The sequence below is a fragment of the Crinia signifera genome, chromosome 3 (assembly GCF_055691185.1).
Source record: "Crinia signifera chromosome 3, ASM5569118v1, whole genome shotgun sequence".
In the NCBI taxonomy this organism is placed as follows: domain Eukaryota; kingdom Metazoa; phylum Chordata; class Amphibia; order Anura; family Myobatrachidae; genus Crinia; species Crinia signifera.
Window position 1 is genome coordinate 121,612,221 of NC_139219.1, and position 19,269 is coordinate 121,631,489.

The following is a 19,269-nucleotide window of genomic DNA, read 5'->3' on the forward strand; positions in this document are numbered from 1 at the left end:
AGTTGAGAATAGAATAGTGTGGCGAGTGCAGCGAGCCACCGAGCCCGAAGCGTGGCGAGCGCAGCGGATACCTTCACAGTTATACGCGTCCCCTCGCGGGCTTCCCAGGTGTCCATGGCGACGCGGACACCTGTGAAGCCCGCGAAGGGACGCGTTTACCTGTGAAGGTATCCGCGTCCCCTCGCGGGGCTCACTGCGCTCGCGACGCTTCGGGCTCGCTGCGCTCGCCACACTATTCTATTCTCAACTCCACGCCGACGTGGATAGTGGGGGTATGAAAAGGTCGGAGGACGCGTACCGCCGCCCCTCGCGGGCTCGCTGCGCTCGCCACGCTTCGGGTTCACGTTGATCGCGGGGTGGCGTAAACTACTTTTGGGGGGACATTTCACTGGTCAGGGGGGTTTTTTGGGGTTTCTGGCCCATTTACCATTCTTCCCTATGATGATTTGGGTAAATTGACCCATTTAACATTGTTCCCTATGGGGAAATCGCGGCCATCGCGTGTGGACCATTTAAGCATTTTTAGCCGCACACGACCCGATTTTCACTGTTTTCAATGCATTTCAATGGAAAAATCGGGGGCATCGCGTCGGTCGCGTCGCAGGCCACTAAAAATTACCCCCGATGGCCGCGATTGTGGCCGTGCTAGGAAACAAGTACCCAAAGGCTTCTATCACTGTGGTACATGTATAGGCTGTAATAACCAGAAAATCAAATCAACCAAACATACCACAACCTAACAAATGAGACATATAAAATATAAGACAGAATCACATGCAGCAGCAAAGGTGTCATCTACCTTTTAGAGTGTGAATGCAAGAAGCAATACGTGGCACGTACAACCAGACCACTTAAAAAAAGAATAAACAAACACATAAGGAACATAAAGAAAAGACATGAAGAACATAACTTATCAAAACATTTTAGTGACCACCACGACGGCAACCCGTGGGGGGGGGGGGGGGGCACTATATACTCATACAATACTGTTGGAGGACAATGTCCTTGAAAAGAAACACCATTGCAAAACCTACTTTCATTCACACAAGTGGCCGCTGCAGCTTCTGATAGTTAGTGCGTGCACGCACCAAATGGAAGACGCCAGATCCAGCATGGGACTGAAGACATCCTAGGTGAGTACGGGGACGAAAAAAAGGAGTGAGTGGAAGGAACCTGTAAGAGGGGTACCAGGCACGGTATTGGATGCCAAACAGTGTCCGTCGCTGTGCGCTGCTAACCCCGACAAGACACGGAGCCATACAGGACGGAGAACGCAGCATAGGGAGTAGTGTCATACACACAGCTCCAGGTGCAAGCGTTCAGACTGCGAGGCACCAGAGTCCAGGTACTAATACCATTCCCTGTGAGTACCTTCCCCTGAAAACAAGAACCCGCTGACCCACCAATTAAAGAAGTACCTGAAGAGAATTAGACACTTTGAACTTGAAAGACAATCACCAATAATTGTTAATTAACGGGATGCCGTTATTGACATTAGAGTATTTACTGCTACAAAGTGACATTCCACCAGGCCGGTCTGATCCACCACCCCAGCCCATATAGAGATCGAGTGGAGACACCTTTTTTTCGGTTTCTACATTTATTTTATTTTATTTTTATAGCGCTTGTTTTGATTGTGATTTTGGTTTATGACCAATTATCTGTATTTTACCTGATTTTCAATTTAGTGCAAATAAACAGCACCATTATTGATAACTGCACAGCGAATATCATTTATATAGCTGTACAATAATTATTGATATACACCCATAAAAGGCAGAGCGCAGCACTAAGAAACCAAAATACATTTGACTGAATGGATTAGTCATCCGTAAGTGTGGCAGCTAGCCTATGTAAACTCAGTGCGCAGGCACAACAAACCAATACCTGATTTAGTAGAAGAGTTGTAGCTGGAGGCTATTTCTTATATTTGGAATAAACATGCAAGTGTTCCTTTTTAACCCTTTGAGTGCCAAGTGAATTTGTCAAAATAGGTGTGAAAATTACCAACCAAACATTAGTATTCATTATAATGACCTGTAATATTTACTTTATATAGGAAATATAATATTTTACACAACAGTTATTTGAATTTATTTAACAAATGTGTGTGACACTGGCATTTTTTAGCAGATTTTTTGCACTTCTCTCACAGATGATGGAACGCAAAGGATTACGTATCCTCAAATTACGAATTCGACCCATGATTTTGTAACGGTGATTGGCTGGTCATCATAGTGCTGTTTACTACATGATGAAGGAGTCTGAAAACATAATAACAATGTCTCTCTGCCAGCCCAGTTGCACCAGTATAAAGGTGTCAGGGTTCCCAACAACAACTACAAACGAACCTTATTAATACACTTTTTGTAAAATAGGCAGACCTGTGGGACATACACTGCTATAAGGAAAATGTGTTGCAGGCTGATAAGTAATACCCCAGGAGGAGGGGACCTCAGGCCATTATACTCGTGGGGTGACACAGAATTTGTGTATCTTTGTTTTGCTACCTTCTTCATGCAGGCAGCAGCCTATGGGTTGAACTCCACACTCCTGGTGTATCTTGTAGTCCAAGACCAACTGGATTTGCTTGGCACCAGAATTGATAAAGGAGATGGAAAGGGAGCCATTTATTTTATAAATGTTCATACTTATGGCATCATAGAATACATAAATATCACAGCAGGCTGCCCTAGAGCAGTATGGCTCTATCACAGTGGTTCCCAACCCTGGTCCTCAAGTACCCCCAACAGTGCACGTTTTCTAGGTCATCCGCCAGGTGCACAGGTGTACTCATTATTCAGACACATTTTAAAAGATCTACAGGTGGAGCTAATTATTTCACCTGTGATTCTGTGTGGAGACTTGAAAAACATGCACTGTTGGGGGTACTTGAGGACCAGGGTTGGGAACCAATGCTCTATCATTTGCCAATACCGGGTCATTGTCATTAATGTTATCGCTGAGTACACATATCAGCTAATGTGTACCCTGCTTAAAAGATTCTGAAAACGATAAAGGAGGATACCGCTGTATAAATGCTACAAGATAATTTAAGCATACAGTATGTTCATAGCTTGCTCCTGTAACCTTTTCCTTTTTATAGGCTTAGATTCTTAGTAGTTTACCTTGTCTATTTGTGTATTTATTTGCAGGCCAGCTAAACCTATCAAAAGCATCTGTATTAGTTATAGGATGCGGAGGCTTAGGATGTCCACTAGCACAATATTTGGCAGCGGCTGGAATAGGTAAATAATATTTTACTTGCTTTTATTTTTACTATTTTTGTTCCTTGTTCACTGGTCAGCATCCATTGGGAAGAGATCCAGATTTATTCATTACAGATGGAGCAGAGCTCATTGCAACAGATTCTTTGTTCCATGGTGGTACACTGAATTATAATGCTTTCTTGTTCATTGGGTCAATTGACTAAGTGCTCATATTGCTGTTAATTTTTTTACGGAGGGCCTGGGTTAGAGATGGCCATTAATAAATCTGCAAGTGTGTTTTTTTTTTTTTTCTGTGACACAGCTGCTGATATCAGCAAGTGAAGCTACAGCTCAGAAAAGATAAGCAACACCACCAGAGCTACCGCTACGCAATTGCATACGCAGCCTTTATGCGAGAACGGAAAACATTGACTGATGGAGTAGGTCTATGGTTACACAAACTGGATTCTGCAGTAGTCACTCAGACCACATGTTTTTGTACACTAGTGCTTGCAGTTCACATCGTATACATGCCCCAAAACCGGCCATGGAGCACTTGTGTTTTAACAGCCAATCCCGCTACTCCATGGTTTCACATCCTAATGGTCACTTCCAGTCAATCATTTTGCGGAGGCATCCTTATTGTGTGCTGTTATGCAGCGCCATCTTGGCGCATTCGCAAATCAAATAGAGCAACATTTGTTGGTAATTGCACAGTTCTGTGGAACATTGGCTTTGCATCTATCTCTGAGTGAGTAGATAAACTATTTGTGCTGTAAAGTTAATCTGGAAGCTGTTTATAGTGTCTATTATAAACTGTTCTGTATTCCCATTTTAAAACAATTTTGACAAACAAGAACATGTTTTATGTAGTTTACACACCAGAACGACTATGATCGTACGATGGTCACATGATCTGTTGGAGCACACGATCTGCAAACGATCTGCTCCTTATCTGTACCCAATCCAATGTAGATAACAAATCGGTACTTATGTAGTATCTGGGTGCCCGATTTCTAAATCGGGTCGTATCGGGCGCATCGCATCGCATGCGACCATCGGATGCGATGCGATGACCCGATTTTTCCATAGGAATCAATGTTAAAATGGACTGAGTCCATTTTAACATGGAATTCAATGGGAAAAAGGGGTCCTTTTCATACCCCTACTATCCAAGTGGGCATGGAGTTGGATATAAACCTGTGGCGAGCGTAGCGAGCCACCGAGCCCGAAGCTTAGCGAGCCCCGCGAGGGGACACAGAATACCGTCCCCTCGCGGGGCGCGCTTCGCTCGCCACGCTTTGGGGTCGGTGGCTCGCTACGCTCGCCACAGGTTTATATCCAACTCCATGCCCACTTGGATAGTAGGGGTATGAAAAGGACCCCTTTTTCCCATTGAATTCCATGTTAAAATGGACTCAGTCCATTTTAACATTGATTCCTATGGAAAAATCGGGTCATCGCATCCGATGGTCGCATGCGTTGCGTTGCGATATCGCATCGCATCGCATCTGATTGTATGCCTTAACTTAAGGCATACAATCAAAAAATCGGGCGCCCAGATACTACATAAGTACCAACAAATCTTTAGTGCAGCAGGTAAAAATCTCCAAAGGGACCAAACGACCGGCGGGGACACGCATCGGATAGAATTGCATTGAAAACATCCCGAAATTTGCTCTTTTTACATGCAATCGGTTGAAATTGCATTCAAATTGGGCAGTTGAGCCCATATCGTTCTGGTGTGTACCCAGCATGAGACCTAAAGGGCCTTACAGTATATTTAGAGCAGGAAGACTTTTATTGTTTTTTTTGTTACATATACAGTATACTTTTGTGGGCAGTTTTCTGAGTTACATCTTGTTGCTACATCAGTAAAGATTTAGCAGTGGTAATCCTTAATTCATGAGAGGCAGGAAAAAGAAGGGGCAAAGTGCATAACGTCTCATAAATATCAAATCAACAACAGGGCAGGCTGGTCTGGTAATGATTTAACAGAGAGACCTGAACTCTGTGGTCCCTCTGTAAAAATGGGTGTGGTATGATATGTTATTATGTCGACATGGACCATGTTGACATTCATTATGTTGGCAATGATGAAATGTCAACTTATCGTCCCTTGTGGAACAGCAATCACTCACCTGCTCCTTACTTCTGCAGCAGCTACCATGTGACCATCAGAATTTATTGTTGCTAAGTATATCAATGACGCACAAGGAATTAATTTCCGTTAACACAACTCCGTAATATACCACATACATAATTTCTGGGTTAACCTCTGCTTTTCCAGTAATACGGTATTTCTCCTCTATCTCAAAGCCCAATCCTTAGCCCTCCCTTTAGTACCAAATTATTATAAACCTCCCTACTGCAGCCTAACCCTAATTTTGATATAGTGCCCCATGACATTTTTTTTAAACACTATTTATTGAATGAATCGCATAAAATTGGCAAGTATAACAAGTACCTTGTCAATTACAAATCAGCAGTAAGTTAGTTTACAATAAAGTGATCCAAAATTTTAAATGATGAGAGAAAAGAAAAAGAATCTTGCAACGGCAGTGTTCCCACATTTTAACAATGTTAACATCATAACTGTATGTACCAGCAGCGGACTGTGGCTGGGTTCAGGGTCATTTTATAAATGTTAAAATTCCTAACTGTGGAACTTCAAGTCCTAGCATTGCTAAATAATGGTCCAAATTGGCCAAATTAACATAAGAAACACTTGAGTAGAATAGAATAATACCTAATCCCTCCTTTACAATTTGGTTTTCTAATAAAGGGCATGGTTCTTCATAACTCGGGTGTTAGGTAAAATGGTTTCTCTTATTAGAGTATAGGCCTAATATAACCTAAATGAGACTTGTACCCAAGTGTACATCTGGACGATGGATTGCCTGCAGATTGTGGGCCAAATGGTTGGTCCGCTGATCAGTTGTGATTGGGACCAGATTGCATGTGCTTTCAAGCACATACAATTGGTCGTTCTTCTTGTCCACCGACTTCTCCGCACTCCTCTGCCTCAGAGGAGACAGACTCTAGAGATCATATTTGCCCTCTAGGGAGCACAGCGCTATACACTCCCGGAACTTCTGAGTAACACTGTAGTACTGTGCTCCCTGTCAGACTCTAGAGGTAATAAATGACCTCTGGTGTCTGTCTCCTCTGAGACCCTTACCCTCTTGGCAATGACCATTAACCCTTGCCAACGAGCACTGATGCCTTGGTGTATACAGCAGCTGGATTGTACGACGGATTGTGATTACATTGTGTGTCCAAAACCACCAGTAATGCCGGGGAGTTGAAGGAAAATCTGGACACAGTCATGATTGTGAGCAGGTCTTTCTGGTGTATGGCCAGCTTAAGAATTATGCAGTTTATCCAATAATGTTAACCAGTGGACACACCCCTCCATTAATTTGTTAATGCATTAATTTACTTCACATTGGTATAACGACAAGTGTAACCCTTAAATATTAACACCAGTTAATCAGTAAAGGTGCATACACACTAGACAATAATAGTTAAGAATATGCAAGATATTGTTGTGCATATCGTTAACTACGCCCACTCCTGCCAGTTAGTTAACAATGTATTTTCTCTACCGTCCAATGGGATACTGGGTTGAATACTATGGGGATAGAGATCCTCCGCAGGAGAGACAGGAACATTAAAACTTTCAGTGTGGGTGCACTGGCTCCTCCCCTCTATCTCCCTCCAATTTTCAGTTTAGAAAAATGTGCCTCAGTAGAGGCAGTGCTTCGTGGATGCTCTAGAGTTTTTTTCTTCATTTTATTTTATTTTGTTATTTTGGGGCGCTGCTTTGACCAAGCAGCTGTCCTGCATCGTGGGAGTCAGGGGAAGGGTCAGTCCCCGGCCTCTTCAGGTGCAGAGCTGACCCTGCTGCAGGACATATGTCCTGTGTGGGACTTTTCACTGCACAGCATTGGGCTGTAGCGAGAAAGTCCCCCAGCTGCCGCACACCCCTGACAGGTCAGAAGCCATCTGTGGCGAGTACAGGTTGGGGGTCCCACAAGGGGACACCCCAACCGCTTTGTGCGGCAAGATGGCGGTGGCAGTAGCGGCGACCCTCACGCAGGGACCGCACGACCCGCCCCCACATCATTTCACTGGCATAGGGGGATTGCCGCTGGACCACCAGGGATACCCATTGCTGTTTTTATTAAAAACGCATTTCTCTTTCGTCCAGTCCGGTGACTCAGCTCCACAATGGGATGTAGTAGGGTCCGCCAGGAGCCAGGCACCTATGCTTCAATTCTTTGGGAGCAGGCTCCTCCCTCTGCATCCCATAATGCTTCAGTTTCGTTTTAGGTGCCCACAGGAGTGGGTGCAATGCTGAGTGGCTGCGCTGCAGCCACACTTTTTTTCTTTGGATTTTTATTAGTTAGACTAGGTTTTTATTGTTTTTTTAACATTAGACTTAGTGGCAGGTTTTGCCAGCGTGTGACTTCTGGCTGAAGTCAATACACGCTGAGAGCGCAGCAGGACACTGACAGAAGCGCGTCCTGTCAGTGTTCTGTGTGCAGAGGAGGGCATTCGCCGGAGGAATGCACACTCTGCACAGCGCTTACCTCCGCTCAAACGGAGGTTTGTCCTGGGCTCCGGGGGACCCCATCCACTGCCTTGCCTAGAAGGGGATCTTGGGGATGGATCTCTCAGCGATGGCGGCCGCCATCTTTAACAGTTTGGAAACTGAAATCCCCCAGGGGAGTTGAGGTTTCTTACTGGAAGCCCAGCGTGCATTACTCTGTGACTTTGCCTGAACGTTTAGCAGTGTTTTATTCTGATATTAACATGGCGGACGAGTGCAGTTCTGTTGCTGGGGAGGGAGCGAATGAGATGTTTTACCATTGCAAGAGATGTAATGTAAATTTATCATGTGAACATTTGGACCAGGGGGAATTGTACCCTTCCTGTGAAGCTGTGCCCTGTGGGTCACGGACCCAGAGTCCTGAAGGAGCTGAGCCAGCGTGGGCTGTGGCTTTGGGACGGTCTGTTAAGGCTTTAACAGAGGCTTTAAATAGGCAAAAGGGATCTTTGGTGGGATCTCCGGGACCTATTCCCTCATCTCAGGGATCTCTTACCCCTGCACAGGGAGACCCTATCTTGCTACAGGCTATGCAGGACACTGCACAGGGTGTGCATAAGATGTCTTCTCTTTTGGAGCAATTTACAAAGGTATCTGATGAGGTGTTGTTTAGACAGGGGTCTTCTATGGTACCTCCATTAGCTGCTGACACAGATGATGGTGGAGTAGATGAGGATGATTTGTGTTGGTCACAGGGAGAGGAAACAGATTATTCAGCCTCTGGTATTGAAGATTTGATTCTGGCTGTAAAACAGGCTCTGGATTTGCCTGCTGAGGAAAAGGCTGCTGCGCAGTGTGTGTTTAAAAGGAGCCGTAAGGATCCAGTGTCCTTTCCCTCGGATAAAGACATGGTTGCTTTATTAGGGGAGGCTGGCAAGTCTCCAGAAAAGAGACTGTTAATGTCAAAGAAATATGCAAACATGTACCCCATGCCTGAGGATCATATCAAGGTATGGGAGAAGGTTCCTCTGGTGGTTCCTTTTGTGGCCAGATTATCCAAGGCTACTGCGCTGCCAGTGCAGGGTGGCGTGGCCTTTAAAGATCAAGTTGATAAGAAGGTTGAAGGCTGTCTGAAGACAGTTTTTGAAGGTGTTGGTTTCACTATGCGTCCTATTATTGCTTCGGCCTGGGTGGCAAAAGCCATGATCAAGTGGGCAGAGACTTTGGGTAGTCATCTCCAGCAGGATGCGGAAGCTTTTTCTGTGGCAGAAAAGTTGAGGTGTGCTGCGGAATATATATGAGAAGCTAGCGAGGAGGGTGCCAAAATGGCGTCCAAAGTATCCGTCACTTATGTTACTGCCAGAAGCGCTCTCTGATTAAAGGCCTGGGAGGCGGATAGTGAATCTAAAAAGTCACTGGAAACTATCCCTTTTAATGGTATGCTTTTATTTGGTCCGGAATTGGATGAGATCATCAAACAGGCTACTGGGGGTAAGAGTACTTTTCTTCCCACCACCTCTAAATCCTCTGGCTCTAAATTTGGAACCTTTAAACCATCCATTCGTACTTCCTTTCGAGGGGGAGCAGCTGGCAGAGGTCAGTCAGGGCGTGGAAGATTCCAAGCCGGCAGAGGTAGAGCGACCAAGTCAAAGTTTGGCGCCTTTACAAAGAAACATGCCGCCAAGGGGGAAGACAAGCACTCTGCATGACAGGGCGGGGACTCCCTGTTCTGGGATCAGAGTAGGGGGTCGCCTCCTGCAATTTCAGGACAGTTGGAGGGTAGCCACGGAAGATCCATTGTTTCAGAAGGATATCAAATAAATCTCAGGGGTCCACCCCCTCTCAGATTTCTTCCCACTCCTTTACCAAGGACGGCGTCTCCCAAATCTTCGCTTCTGGGAGCTGCCTTATCTCTAGAGAAGAAGGGGGTAGTTATACCGGTTCCCCGAGAGGAGATAGGAAAAGGTTTTTATTTGATCCTTTTCTTAGTTCCCAAACCAGACGGGTCATTCAGGCCCATTCTAAATTTAAAATCTTTGAATGTTCATCTTTGGGTGGATCACTTCCGCATGGAATCCCTGAGGTCGGTGCTGTTGAGCATAGAGCCAGGGGAGTTCTTTGCATCAGTGGACATTCAAGATGCTTATCTCCATGTCCCGATCCACAGAGATTTCCAGTCTTTTTACTCCGGTTTGCAATCGGGGGAAGACATTGGCAGTTCCAAGCACTCCCGTTTGGGCTTGCCACGGCCCTGAGAGTGTTCACCAAGGTGATGTCCACCATGGCTGTTGCTCTCAGACTGCAGGGAATAATTGTTATCCCTTACCTGGACGATCTGCCTTTCAAAGCAGAGTTGTTACAGGTTCACCTGGAGGTGGCAACACAGTTTTTGAAACGTCAGGGCTGGATCTTGAATCTGCCCAAGTCCCATTTGACACCAACGCAGACTTTGAAATTTTTGGGGGTGATCATAGACACACACCTTCACAGGGTCTTTCTCCCAGAATCCAAAGCTTTGGAGATTCGGCTGATGGTGTTGGAGATCCTACAAGCACCGGCTCCGTCGGTGTGGCAGGGAGTAAGGTTGCTAGGGAAGATGGTGGCAACTTTCGAAACTCTCCAGTTCGCCAGATTCCATTCCAGGATTTTCCAATGGAACATCCTATTCTGTTGGTCCGGAAATGCCAAGACGATGAAACAGGAAGTTTTATCCCTGTCACTTGAGTCCAGGGAGTCTCTCCTATGGTGGACGGATGTGGAAAATTTGCAGCTGGGGAGATCTCTCAGGCCCTGGGATTGGTTGGTCTTAACGACCGACGCCAGTTTGAGGGGCTGGGGGGCAGTAGTTCTTCACCTGAGGCTTCAGGGCCTTTGGTCGAAGGAAGAGTCCAAACTGCCTATAAACATTCTGGAGCTGAGGGCAGTCTTGAACAAATTAATTCAGGCAGAGGATTTTCTGAGGAGATCCTCGCTGAGAATACAATTGGGCAATGCTACGACAGTGGCTTATTTGAACCATCAAAACGGGACATGCAGCAAGATGGCGATGGCGGAAGTTTCCAAAATCTTCAGTTGGGCAGAAACCAACGTTCCAACATTGTCGGCGATATTTATTCCAGGCGTCAGGAATGTGGAAGCAGACTTTCTCAGCAGGGAGTCGCTTCGGGAAGGAGAATGGACTCTCCATCAACAGGTTTTTCAGGAGATTGTGAATCGATGGGGTTTGCCAGACATAGACCTGATGGCGACAAGAATGAACTGTCAGGTTCAGAGGTTCTGCTCGCGGGTGAGGGATCCTGCAGCGTGGGCAGTAGACGCCATGACAGTTCGGTGGGACTTCCAGATGGTGAACATTTTTCCTCCATTTCCCATGTTGCCGAGAGTATTGAAGAAAATAAAGAATCAGGGAGTACGGGCAATTCTAATTGCGCCAGACTGGCCCAGGAGGTCATGGTACTCCGATGTACTGAGGTTGTCGACGGCTTCCTCATCGTCCTGTTAGGCCAGGGGCCGTTTCTTCACAAGGACCCAGGTCGTCTCAATTTGACGGCGTGGCTTATGAAACCTCCTTATTGAAGAAAAAAGTTTTTTTTGATGAGGTTATCCAGACCATGCTGAGGGCCCGTAAGCCGGTGTCTGTGGCAAATTACCATCGGGTCTGGAAGATATACATTAGATGGTGTGAGAGGCAGAAGCTTCACACTTCCAGATTCAAATTGTCAAGACTTTTACATTTTTTGCAGGATGGTTTTTCATCAGGCCTTAGTCTGCAATCCTTAAACGTGCAGCTTTCGGCCTTATCTATATTCTTTCAAAAGAGAGTAGCTTTGCTACCTGAGGTTCAAACCTTTTTACAAGGGGTTGCTAGGCTTAAACCGCCTTGTAGGCTGCCGGTGGCGCCTTGGGACTTATCTTTGGTCTTATCTATGTTACAGAATCCTCCTTTTGAGCCGCTAAAATCTGCAAAGCTAAAGTATGTGACGTGGAAGCTCACTTTTTTGTTGGCAATTGCATCAGCCAGACGAGTGTCTGAGTTGGGTGCCTTGTCTTGCAAGTCACCTTTTTTTGATTTTTCATGATGACAGGGCTGTGATGCGAACAGTGCCAAAATTCCTACCTAAGGTAGTGTCATCTTTTCATTTAAACCAAGACATTGTACTTCCAGTGTTTTCTCCCCCAGACGGGGTTAAAAATAGGGACAAACTGAAGAGATTGGATGTGGTTTGCGCCTTGCGAATCTACATTGAGAGGGTAAAGGACATTCACAAATATAATTTACTCTTGGTGCTATATGATGTGCATAAGGTTGGGTGGCCTGCCTCTAAGCAGACCATCGCTTGCTGGTTGAGATCTACTATTGCCTTTGCCTACTGTAAAGCAGGTAGAATGGTTCCGTCTCGGATAAATGCACATACCACCAGGTCGGTTGCTTCTTCCTGGGCGGTGTGCCATGGGGCTACTGCGGAGCAGTTGTGTAGAGCTGCCACCTGGTCCTCTGTTCATACCTTTACCAGATTTCATGAGTTTGCGTCGGAGGACGCTTCATTCGGTCGGGCAGTGATGAGAACTGTTGGTCTGAGCGTACCCTCCCAAAGGACCGGCTCGTGAACGTCCCATTGTGGAGCTGTGTCACCGAACTGGACGAAAGAGAAAAGGGGATTTTTGTAAGAACTTACAGTTCGAACCCCTTTCTCTGAGTCCAGTCCGGTGACACAGCGATCCCTCCCTTACGCTCAGTTAAGTGTACCGTTCATGTGCTGCCATGTTATGGTTCTGTTATGTTACATCTAAAGTGTTCAGGCATTGTTCTGAGTTATGTATCCTAGTGTGCTCTTGAAGTTGAACTGAAGCATTATGGGATGCAGAGGGAGGAGCCTGCTCCCAAAGAATTGAAGCATAGGTGCCTGGCTCCTGGCGGACCCTACTACATCCCATTGTGGAGCTGTGTCACCGGACTGGACTCAGAGAAAGGGGTTTGAACGGTAAGTTCTTACAAAAATCCCCTTTTTTATGCCAGTATAAAAGTATACACACAGCTCTGTGTGTAGGGGGCTGGGCTTCACTCAGAGTGGGACCAGGCTCTGCTGGGCGCGCCCTGTCTCTGCTTCCTGCTTCTTCATGCTGACAGAGGTCACCATTACAGCTCCTCAGTGGCATGGTGGATTCTGATCCTTGCAGCACGGCAGAGACAGCAAGTTATTTAAGCGTTTTAGTGCTGCTGCGCTATATTGCTTGTATATTGCACTGTGTTGTTATTTTACTGTGTTGTGCTACCAGCTCTGCCAGATCTGTGAGCTAAGGTTTAGGGTGTACTGGTCCCCCATTTTGCGCTGATTCTACCCCACTGGTTAGTTATGCATCACACACTGCAGTAGTCACTGACACATAGTGTACAATGACTCTGCTTACTGTGCAAATTACAGTCTGTTTGAGGTGTGTGAGTGTTACTGTGGGGTGTTTGGGTGCAGCCTCATCATGGTGAAGAAATTAACCTGCATGGTGTGCAGCACCAAAATCATACCTGCATCATAGTCACAGTTTACATGTGAGCCCTGTATGTCACCACAGCCTACTGGTGTGGCCACTCAGGTCAGTGGGGTACCCCCACAGCTTTTGGGGGGACCACAGGCAGATAGTCAAGAGTCTGCTTGGGCCAGCAGCATTAAAACTCTGCTGGACTCTGTTGCTTCCCAGCTTTCCTCAAACACTCAGAAGACACAGAGGGTGCAGAGGGAACTGGCCATCATCTGCAAGGGTGGATATTCTCACCCCTCAGCCTGCACAGCCTCAAAAGAGGCCTGCTGCAGCAATGGCCCCTGATACTGACGATGATGACATCTTAGATGAAGGGGAGGATGAGGTGGAACAAGATACTGTTCCCGAACAGGCTCCAGCACATGGTACTGTGCCCCTAATTAGAGCCATCAGGGAAGTTTTAGAACTTCCTTTAGAGGAACCCGTTGAAGGGGATCCTTTCTTCATGACTCAGAAAAAACAGCCAATATATTTTCCTGAGCAAGCTGAGTTAGAGAATGCTTTTAAAGGTGCCTGGCAATTGTGCAGTTTCCAAGGCTGGAACAGGGTCAGGGATTCTATTCCAACCTATTCCTGGTACCGAAGCAGGGCGGCTCAGTAAGGCCCATCCTGAACCCCTTCCTTCAGGTGTTCAAATTCAGGATGGAGTCTCTACGCTCGGTAATTGCCTAGCCTCCATAGACGTCAAGGACGCCTATTTGCACATCCCGATTTCGCCCCCACATCACATCTTCCTCAGATTTGCTTTGGGAAACAACCATTATCGGTTTCGGGCGCTACCCTTCGGGCTGTCTAACCGCTCCGCGTGTCTTTACGAAGGTAATGGCAGAAATGATGTCACTCCTCAGGCTTCAAAGGGTAAATGTGATACCTTACCTAGACGACCTGCTGATCAAGGCAGGTTCGGAAGAGGCCTTGAGGAGTGCCCTCAATCTGACCATGCAGCTTCTAAGAGACCACGGATGGATTTTGAACATTCGAAAGTCTTCATTGGTCCCGGCCCAGAAGATGGTGTTCCTGGGCATGATTCTGGACACAACGGAACTAAAGGTTTTCCTGCCTGTGGAAAAAGCCAATGCATTACAGCAGCTTGTGAGAGACGTCCTTACGAGCCCTCTGGTTCAAGTTCATCTCTGCCTCAGGCTGTTGGGCAAGATGGTGGCTTCATTCGAAGCCATCCAGTTCTGTCGATTCCATTCCAGAATCTTCCAGCTGGATATTCTGACAAAATGGTCGGGGTCTCCCTTACAGATGCACAGGACGATTTGCCTGGCAGCGAGGACCAAGATCTCTCTACAGTGGTGGCTCAATTCGTCCAATCTATTGGCAGGTCGGTGTTTCCAGATCCAGGACTGGATTCTGTTAACCACGGACGCCAGTCTGAGAGGTTGGGGAGCTGTGACGCAGGGAGTCCGTCTCCAGGGTCGGTGGTCTCCAGGGTCGGTGGTCTCCTCTGGAATCCAAGTTGCACATAAACTGGACCGATGCTACAGGGCAAGGCGGTGCCAGTCCAGTCAGACAACGCAACCACGGTTGATGTCACGACGAAACATGTTAGGCAGCACTTGCTTTTACTAAACAAGGACTGGGAAGAATCTCTGACTCTGCCTACTGCCCCCCCCCCCCCCCCCATACCTGGTACTCTCCTGGAAGCTTTCCCTTTCATTGCCACCCTCTGGATCCTAGCTCTATCCCTCATCCCAAATTGGGAATTATCAACCTGCATTTTGTGGATATCGTATATCGCACCATCGTGAGGACCCTTCATTCAGAAGGTAATCAGATCTTCCTCCAGCGAGAAAATTTACCACAGCATTCATCTCTGGGATCAGCGCAACATAGTGAGGACCCCAACCTTGGGAACCAGATCATCCTCCAGCGTCTCCTAATACCATCTAGGACGGCAACTTGCCAACCACCATTTCGGTAGTGCACTACCCGGAGAGTAAAAAGCCCCCTTATTCCAAGGGATACAAAGGCAGCTACGCAGAGACATAAGTATTGTCTTCCTTGTCCTATTTATATTTTTTATTATATTTTTTATTGTCATTGACATCAATGTTATTGTCTTTCTTTATTTTGCTTGTTTTAAAAAAAATATTTTATATACATTAAAATTGTGATATCCAATTGATCCACTTAGCGCTCCACCTTTTTTCCCACTTTTGTATCCACAAGAGGGTTTTACACCCCTCAAGTAGGAGCAGCTTAGCGACACACCCCACAGGGCGCCTATTTCTACTCTGAGTTTCCAATCTTGAGTATATCCCCCGTCCTTAAGATTCAGCCTCCTTTTGTACCGCCTACTGCGCCTTGGGACTTGGACGTGGTTCTAACATTCCTGAAGTCCTCTTGGTTTGTTCCGTTGGAAGAATCTGAGTTGAAACACCTTACTTGGAAGACTGTTGTCTTGCTGGCCCTGGCTTCGGTCAGGAGGGTGTCCAAGTTGGGCGCGTTGTCGTGTAAGAGCCCTTACCTGGTGTTCCACGAGGATCGGGCAAAACTCAGGACAAGGCCGCACTTCCTACCAAAGGTTGTGTCGGCATTCCATCTCAACCAACCGATTGTGGTTCCTTCCAGCGCGGCACATCCGGATATACCATCTTCCTTGGATGTGGTTCACACTCTAAGGGTGTATGTTAAGCGCACAGCCAGGATCCATAAGACAGATAGTCTCTTTGTGCTTTATGATGTGCAGAGAGAAGAGTTCTCCTGCTTCTACAAGAACCATCGCACGTTGGATTTGTTGCACGATTCAACAGGCGTATGCAAAGGCTGGTTTGTCTCTTCCACCATCGTTGAAGGCTCATTCCACCAGGTCCGTAGGGACTTCTTGGGCGGCTGCCCGGGGAGTCTCGGCCCTGCAACTTGGTCAGGTCATCACACCTTTGTGAGATTTTACAGATTTGACACTCTGGCCAGGGTGGATTCCCAGTTCGGACAAGAGGTTCTACAGCAGATTCCGCACGTTCCCGCCCGTTCTGGTAGCTTTGGGACCTCCCCATAGTATTCAATCCAGTATCCCATTGGACGGTAAATCTCGTAGTCCATATGGGATACTGGGAGCCCGCCTCTGTGCGGCAATTCTGCTGTAAGACACTGTTCCTTACAATGTTAGAGCTTGTTGCCTTGTTGTCATATATGACTTTATTCTACAGTTTGGTGACTTCAGAAGTTGTTATGATTCACCTCTTCTTTTATTATTTTGTTGGTTTGGGTGTGCTGTGAGTCTCGCCACATTATATTGTTCACATACCTCCTCACATAGCTCTCCTTTGGCACAGTTTTTCATTAACTGACTAGTGGAGGGAGATAGAGGGGAGGAGCCAGTGCACCCACACTGAAAGTTTTAATGTGCCTGTCTCTCCTGCGGAGGATCTCTATCCCCATAGTATTCAACCCAGTATCCCATATGGACTACGAGAAAATCCTATTTTCCCGTCCTGCATGTACAGATGGCGGAGGACATTGTTAATGAGGACCATGCTTCCCAACCACCTTCACTCCCCTCCACCCCCTTCTTCTGTCACCCTGTCTGCACTTACCTATTCCGGTAAGTACCTGATTGACCTCATGGGTGCACACATAGTGTAGTGTTTACCCAGCTAAAGTTGCCTAAATACATAGGTGTACGACGCTTGGGGCCTAATTCATGTTCTGTGAATTTTTAAGCTGCAGAATTGCTAATCATCGCAAACTCGTTTGCAACTGTTTTACACATATGAAGACTATGGTCAGTAGCGACAGATATTGACTATTGACTGCTAGGGTAGTTTTATGGCACACAGCCATAGTGAAGCAGTTGCATTACACAATTTTTTAGTTTCACATTTTTCTATTTTCAGGACGTTTGGGATTGCTGGATTATGATGTTGTGGAAATGAGCAATCTTCATAGGCAGGTTTTGCACAGTGAAAAAAGAAAAGGCATGTCAAAGGCGGTATCGGTAGTGAAAGCACTAAGAAAGTATGTATTTTTCTTTATGTATTTAATGATTTTGTGCAGTTTCTAATGATCGCTTACTTTTCCCCCTGGCTACAGACACTTCCTTGGGGTGGCTGTAGTGGACAGCACCTCCCCCTGCCCTCTCTCCCTCGCAGTCAGAAGTCATGGGCGAATCTTGGGGTTACTACCTGCAGCTGGTGGCTTTTCTTGCAGGAATGTGAAGTCCTGTAGTTATGTATTCTATATAGTTAAACAGTGATTGCGAAAACCTAAAAAAAAATAGTGGGTCCCTGGGACTCCTCACTTACAAAAAAATTGGGGTCCTATCTGCACTTTTCTTGGTCCCAATGGAATAAAGCCTCCTCTCTGCCATGGGGTTTAACCCCTTCCCGACATATGACGTACATTTACGTCATATGTCGGTTGCGGGGGAATCAAGCCAGCTCACGGAGTGAACTGGCTTGAAAGAGAGCAGGTAATGGCTGTATATTACAGCCAGGTACCTGCTCTCACGGCCACGAGCGGCGAGTTCGCCGATCGTGGCCGTTTAACCCTTTAAGCACCGCGGGCAAAGCGCCCGCAGTGCTTAAATAGCTGATCGGAGGGGGGGCGCCCCCCCTCCGGCGCCGATCGGGGCCCCCCGTGGCGAGATCGGAGGGTGCCGATCGGTTGCCATGGTAGCCAGGGGTCTAATGTAGACCCCTGTGCTGGCCATGTCAGTATTCCTATTACATCCTGCCTGAGGCAGGATGTAATAGAAAGTGCTGAAAATCACTATGTTCAGCCATAGAGCTCTATGGCTGAACCTAGTACAGGCGATCGCGCCCCCTAGTGGTAAAACATAACGAAAACTATATAAGTTTGGTATCACCAGAATCGTAACGACCCATAGAATAAAGATAACCCATCATTTTAAACGAACTATGAACTCCAAAAAAAACGTAACCAGCGCAAAATTGTGGAATGGTGTTTTTTTTTTTTTTTACCCCACATTGAATTATTTCCTGATTCCCCAGAATATTATACGGTATAGTAAATGGTACCATTAAAAAGTACAACTTGTCCCGCAAAAAAAAAGCCCTCATGTGTCTATATAGCCGGAAAATTAAAAAAGTTACGCTTATTTGAACGCAAGGAGGAAAAAAAAAAAAAAAATTAACAAAAAAGGCCTGGTTGGGAAGGGGTTAACATGCTTTCTTCCATGGTGTTTAACCTGACCTCCGGCTCCTGGTCTCAGTAGCCCCCAGAGCTGGCATCTACTAATAATCACTGCACTGAAGTAGCAGTACAGGAGCAAGCATTATTCCTGTGCTGCTCCTTCGGTGTACTGATTATTAGTAGATGCCAGTGCTGGGGCTGCTGAAACCAGGAGCCAGAGGTCTGCAGAAAGCTGCTGAACCCTGTCCTCCACGCCGGATGCTCCCCCTCCCCTCATGCGCTGCCGGCCAGTGCCGGGAGGCTGCCATCCTGCCTGCTGCTGTCCCCTTTGTGCTGCTGCTGTAGCAGATGTACACTGGCCCAAGTGCCTGCTGTCAGATGCTGCCTGTCAAATCCAAGCGGACCCGCCTACTCTAAAAAGTGAATCCCTGGAAGGTGAAATACTTGTAAAATACACGCTATAGTGTGTATTTACGAGCCCTGGTTAAAAAAAAAATGATGTTTGTTCACTTGCAAGGCTTATATTTGGTGCATGACTGCCTGTAATGACTCATTCTACCTGACTTGTGATGGTCTCCTGGGTGGCTCAGCACGGTTCTTCTGTGTTTTGTCATGAGTTCTGTTTTGGTCCCTTTCTGGACTTGTGCACCCATCTAGCTGCTTGCTGCCTTGTATTACTGATCTGATTATAAAGACAACAGTAATGCCCCTTTCAGACCGCACTTAAAAACCGGTATTTTGCAGATTTTTTTTTTAACTGTTTTAAAATGGTAATCTGTGCGGTCTGAAAGGTGCAGGACCACTTAACCATTTTACAAAAGCTGGTTTTGTTAAAATGGTGAAAATGGAGGGTCCTACCCGTTTCAGACC

General features: G+C 46.5%; 1 protein-coding gene across 3 annotated transcripts in view; it reads left to right on the forward strand.

Annotated features, from left to right (window-relative positions):
- The window catches only part of MOCS3 (molybdenum cofactor synthesis 3), a 207,575-nt gene that overhangs the window by 12,480 nt on the left and 175,826 nt on the right, over positions 1–19,269 (forward strand). For all 3 annotated transcript variants that reach the window (XM_083176437.1, XM_083176438.1, XM_083176439.1), the window contains exons 3-4: positions 3,156–3,248; positions 17,142–17,262. In XM_083176437.1, the coding sequence (XP_083032563.1) occupies positions 3,156–3,248; positions 17,142–17,262 (214 nt within the window). The remainder of the gene's footprint in view (positions 1–3,155; positions 3,249–17,141; positions 17,263–19,269) is intronic.